The 6,000-nt window shown below is 48.1% G+C and overlaps 1 protein-coding gene across 1 annotated transcript in view; it reads right to left on the bottom strand.

The window, feature by feature from the left end:
- The window catches only part of ACAP3 (ArfGAP with coiled-coil, ankyrin repeat and PH domains 3), a 195,796-nt gene extending 193,868 nt beyond the window's left edge, over positions 1 to 1,928 (bottom strand). Inside the window, exon 1 of the mRNA XM_075018189.1 lies at positions 1,504 to 1,928. Coding sequence (XP_074874290.1) covers positions 1,504 to 1,550 — 47 coding nt within the window. The 5' untranslated portion in view covers positions 1,551 to 1,928. The remainder of the gene's footprint in view (positions 1 to 1,503) is intronic.
- Positions 1,929 to 6,000: the final 4,072 nt, after the last annotated feature.

Consider the following 6,000-nt stretch of genomic DNA (forward strand, 5'->3'; position numbering starts at 1 on the left):
TGCAGCTGTGAGCCTTTCTTTGAATGACGCAGGCAGGATGGAGCTACAGATTTTTAGCACCCCCAGGAAGCAAAACGAACAGGCCTAAGGTACAGGACAAAAGTCATCACTGTGTAATCCAGAACCTTCACCAGCGATGAGAGTCACATTTGGCCATTTACCACCTAGGCCTGGGGGGCAAAGCTTATAATTAATTGAAAAATTTCATCCATCAGCCCAGCTGCTGCCTGATTAAATAGAGCACCCAAGTCCAGATCAGATGCATTCTGTTAGTATCAACACAGCCGCTTACATTCACGTCTTTCCGGTGTATTGGGGAGAGAGGCTGACTTTTTTTTTTTTGTCTTTTGATTGACAGGATCATTTATAAATTGTGAACTGTCTGGATCAAAGCCCAGAATAGGGTTATAATAATTGAATCCTTTATGTGCCTTCTCTTTGTAAGCTACACACACACACAGCAGATGACCTTGACAGTAAAAAAAGATCATTAAGAAAAAATGATCTCAAAGGGTTTTCGTTCTGAACTCTGGTTCATTACCTCCCATTGGAGTTACTTGGCTAAGCACGCTACTTGTTCTTTGTCTAACATAACTGGATTTCCATTGTCCAAGACTTCCATCCAGCCTCAGTTTGGTTGGATCTTTGCTTAGATTCAGTCTATGGTAAATCCTAGGACTTGTCTGTATCGCCGAGTGGCTGGTAGATCACAAGGGAACACCTAGCCACCAGGAATCGGTCCTGCCTTGTCTTTGATCGTCACACAGCTGGAGAGCTGACACTGATACATCCCCCTCCGCAAAGCAAGCAGAGGGGCAGCCACTCACATCCCTTAGGGCTTTCTCACCCACCCTTCCAGCCGTCAGTGTTGGAAGTTGGGGGGCTGAAGACACAGCCCCCTGACTGGATGTAGTTTCCGTCATACAAGGGTTTACCGTTTGGTTCAATGGTTCTCAGCCCCCCCACTGCACAGACTGGGAGAGCATCTCTGCCCACAGCATCCCTCCATCTAACCCAGAAGACAAGGCATCCTCACCGCCTGCCATGGGCCGATTCCCAGGCAGTCCCATGCACCCCGCCCGTTTCACCCAGGCCACTTTCTCCCCCTCTGCCCCCAATACACTTAGACACAGAGCCCCTCTGGCAGCCTTTCCGCTCCTCAGCCCCTTGGCTACATGCCGGCCTGGCCTTGTTTCCCTGTCTCCCCTGGCCCGCCGCTCCTTGGCAGGGGCCGTGCCCACATGGGGGGCATTCGGCGGACAACACTCGCCCCTTCACGGGATGCAAACGGAGGGAGGGGACTACGATCGAGAGGCCCCTAAACCCCGTCCCCGGCGCCCTTTGCAGCATCTCTGATGGAGCCCTGGGGAGTGGAGGGACCATCCAGTGGCTTGGCCATGTGTGTGCCAGGCATCTGCCTGCAGCCAGGCTGGGGATGCAGCTCCGGCCTCCCCCCCCCCCCCCCGCGCGCCCCTCGCCCCACACAAGGGGGGAATCTCTTACCGGAACCGGGGCGAGTCCTTGATGCACTCCTCAAATTCCACCGTCATGCTGGCAGCTCCGCTCCGGGCGCTTCTAATGGGGAAAGTTCATCTCCCTCCAGGCAAAAATCCCAGGCGCACACTGCAGCAGCCGCTTCCTTCCCCCTGCGCGGCGGGGGCAGCTCCCGTCCGCTGGCGGAGCGGAGACCCGCAGGCACATGCACGCTCCCCGCTCCGGCCTCGCTGTCACTGGCTGGGGCAGGAGGCAGCGCTGCGGTTCCAGCCCCCGCCGGCCTGTCACCACTCAGGGAGCGTCGCTAAACTACTCCGCCGGCAGCTAGCGCACGCTCCTTGCTGACCCCGCCCCCGCAGAGGGCAGCCGAGTCCTGGAGGTGTCGCCCCGTTACGTCATCTTCCCTTCAAGAGAGGATCCCTGCAGGGCTGGCAAGTCACGTCATCCGTATTGCCTCCCTTATCCTACAGCCTGGGGAGCGCAGGGTGAACCCAGGGACTGATGAGAATAAGGGGCCGTGGCCCCAGGGCCCCCAGGTGTGAGGGGTCCCAGGCTCCATAACTGGGCTTCCTTGAAGCAATTCACTTTAATGGGACAAAAGAAATGGGTCATGTCATTTATATGTGACAGTGATTTATATGTAAACAGCCATTTAAATCTAACAGTGATTTATATATAACAGTGACTTACTATCACAGCCATTTGTATATAGCAGTGATATATATAACAGCTTCACACAAAAATCTCCAGCTCATCGTCAACAAGTTTGCTGATGCTATTCGCCGCTTTGGTTTGACCGTCAGCCTAGGAAAGACTGAGGTACTGTTTCAACCTGCTCCAGGAACTGCTGCTCTCCCTGCTTCAATCTTTATTGAAAGAACAGAGTTAAAAACAGTAGAGGAGTTCAAGTACCTTGGCATCGTGATAGCCAATGAGATAGCCATTGATGGCTCCCTTGACAAAGTCAATGCCAGAATCTGCCAGGCCAGCCGGGCACTAGGACGTCTGAGAGCGCGAGTGCTGAATCAGCACAATAGCCAACAGTCCGCTAAACTGAAAGTGTACAAGGCTGTAGTCCAGACCAGTCTCCGGTATGGCTGTGAAACCGGGACCTTGTACAGAAAACATATAAAACTGCTGATGCAGCCTGAGGTCAATACTGCTTATTCGATGGCAGGACAGAGTTACAAACCTGGAAGTCCTGGACAGAGCAGGAACCATGAGTACCAAAGCCATGATTCTGAAAGCCCAGCTTTGCTGGACAGGGCACATCATACGAATGGAGGAGTCGAGAATCCCTAAGCAACTCCTCTACGGTGAACTCTCCCAGGGCAAATGGAATCAAGGCAGGCCTTGCAAGAGGTGTAAAGACTGCGTGAAGGCCAACATTGCTCATGCCGGTTTAAAACCAGATCAGCTAGAGCAGCATGCAAAAGACTGAACGGGCCGGCGTGGTCTCTTACGACACGCATATGACAACTTTGAAGAGCAGCAATGCGTACGCCTCATTGATGCTCATGAGAGGAAGAAAGCAACAGCAGCAGCCACACCAAAAGACCCAGGACATTTCCCTTGCCCCCACTGTGAACGCCCATGTCGTTCAAAGCTTGGACTCCTCAGCCACATGCGAGTCCACAACCAATGAGCCTGTGCAAGCTCGAGACATCATCATCGGACACGACGGACTACCTACTACTATATATAACAGCTTCACACAAAAACCAAGCAGGTCTGTAGCACCTTAAATACTAGCAATGTTGTTTATTGGGTCATGAGCTTTTGTGGGTATGGTCTCCGGCTCGTTGCTCCCCACTTTTCTAGATGGAAAAACAAAAAGCACCGCCGCTAATGGCTCATGTGAAGGCTCCTTTTGCAAGGCTGTGAGCTGTAAATGAGAAGGCTCCAGTTCCCAATGCTGGGGCTGTATGAATGCGATTTTTCAACTTCATTTATTTTGACCTTGGGACGTTGAAAAAAGTATAGTTGAAAAACACACACAGTGTAGGCACAGCCTGGGACTGCAAATGCATCCACCAGGGACTCTCTGTTTGCAAAGGACCACCAGAAAATGGTCCTGAGGCAGAAGTTTTCAACCTCTTCTCTTTTGCACACCCCTCAAAAAATTTCAAATGGTGATACAGACTTGGATACAGACCCCTTGGGTACAGCCGGCAGACCCCAAATTGAAAACCACTGCCATGATGAGTCACACCACGCATCCAATGTCTCAGAGAGTGCCTGAATCCCAGGCTTCAGAGAAAGATGTAATCAGGCACAATGACCTATATGTCCCTATCAAGGAGCCAGTGTTCCCTGTAAATTGAGCATTTGGGCAGCCACTCAGGAGAGATTCTAATGCTGCTCAGCTGATTAGCAGGGCACCCACAATGCCCAGAGCTGGCAGCATGTGTTTCTACTTGTGGTGCATATCCACACATGCCTTGATTCATATAACAAAATTTATTCTGCACGTGAATGGGAAAAGCTAGAGGAAACCCTGGTCGCATGTTATTTTGATGATTTCAAAGTTTTAAAACTTGCAGGGTTTTTTTTTAGGTGTACATCTCCATGTGTAAACAAATCACAGACAATGTGGCCTTGAACCAGAAGACAAGAGCCAAATGACCCAAACGACTATGAAAATTTGGATCTAGATCAAAACATTATGAATGGGGTTTATCTCGGGAATGGGCCAAACCAAAAACTTGAGGGAATTCAGTCTCATTTCTGTATGCAAACTTTGCAGCTAAAAATTCTCTCCGTAGACAATGCTCATGTTTCTAACAGGACTCTCAGGCTGCCTTGGTCAGACAGAGGCAGGAATATTGTATGGTAAGCAAATGTCGGATTTATGTAACATGATCCCTGTACGTTGCATGATTGCTCAGCGCTCACAGGAAGGCAAATAAAGACTTTTTATGTTTTTAAAGAATTCTTTAGGACTTCCCTTGTTGAGAAGTATGGGTAGGGGGGAGGTTAGGACTAGGGGACTCAAAACCTTTCTAAAAGTAAAATTCATCAGTTTTGTTACAACAGAGTCCAGATGCTACCAGTATAGCTAAAATCTGGGCAGATTTTTCCATTAGAAATGCTAATATCAGAGTTGTATGGGAGGGCAATGGATGTTAATTGGTTTGATTTCTCTTATATACCGTCCTGGGTTGCCACTGACCCAGGTTATGATTTTGCGTCTCTTTTTAGTGTATTAATTATACACCTAGTTATGTGCCACCGTAGAGACTAACAAATGTATTAGGTCATGAGCTTTCATGGATAAAACCCACTTCATCATGTTTTACCCACAAAAGCTCATGACCTAACAAATTTGCTCATCTCTAAGGTGACACAGGACTGCTGGTTGTTTTTGAAGTTACAGACTAACATGGCTTCTCTCCTGAGATTTTTTAACCTAGTTACATGAGGACCCTCATGGAAGTCAATGGCAATACTCACCTGACTAAAGACTACTCACATTTGTAAGTGCTGCCGCTTTAACTCTTATGCATATGAATAACTTCTCTGTTAGGCTGCTTACATGTGTAAAATTACCCTCCTGTTTGGATGTTTGAAGAACTGGAGTGTTCATTTTTGACATGCTAATTTGATTGTAAGGGTAGTTGGATTAGCCCACTCCTCCCTGTCTGAGTTAGGAGTTAGCCCAGAAATGGACAAATTGTTTTGGTATAGCAATTAGTAAAAGTAACAAAGTAAAAAGCCCACCTCAGAGGCAGTGTTCCTGCTAACTTTTTCCATCCGTGTGCAGAATAATTTTTGTTTTGTGCACCAAGGCATGTGTGAGTGTGCACCACCAATAGAAACACCTGCTGCTGGCTGTGGGTGCTCTGTTAATCACCTGAGTGGCACCTGAATCTCTCCTGAGTGGCTGCCCATGTGCTCAGCAACAGGGAACACTGCTCAGAGGTGTTATCATGCACATAAAGTAAATAATAATCACACTCAGCCCTCTTAAATGTTTAGTGAATTTTCATCTGTCATATGCACAGCAACAGCCTGGCCTAGTGGACAGAACACTAAATGGGTACTCAGAGACCTCCAGTCTACGCCTCTTTGCCACGGTGTGATTTTGGGGACATCCCTTCAATTCTCTGTGCCTCACTTTCCCCTTGGGTAAAATGGAGATAATGATACTCACTTCAAGCTTTCTGGATGATAATACCTAGGCTGTAATAGTCTTAAGTTTACAATGCGCAATAAGCCTCATTATGTTCATTTAAGAGATGGGAAAACTGACGTACTGAGAATGTAATGTTCCCAAAAATCACAAAGTGACAGAGATGAGAGTAGGATCCTAGTCTTCTGTGTCTCAGTCCTATACCTTTACCCACTGAATAAAAGGCAAAATCTTTAGCTGACCATGAACATTGCATTGTGTTTCAGACCTTTTCCAATGTCACAATAATGCACTTTCGTAATGCAATGGCATATTCGAATGGTGGCTCTTCTGTATTTATTGCTGTAGTGAGATGAAGCCTGAGTCCATACAGC

This window comes from Carettochelys insculpta, chromosome 23, assembly GCF_033958435.1.
Source record: "Carettochelys insculpta isolate YL-2023 chromosome 23, ASM3395843v1, whole genome shotgun sequence".
Taxonomy (NCBI): Eukaryota; Metazoa; Chordata; order Testudines; family Carettochelyidae; genus Carettochelys; species Carettochelys insculpta.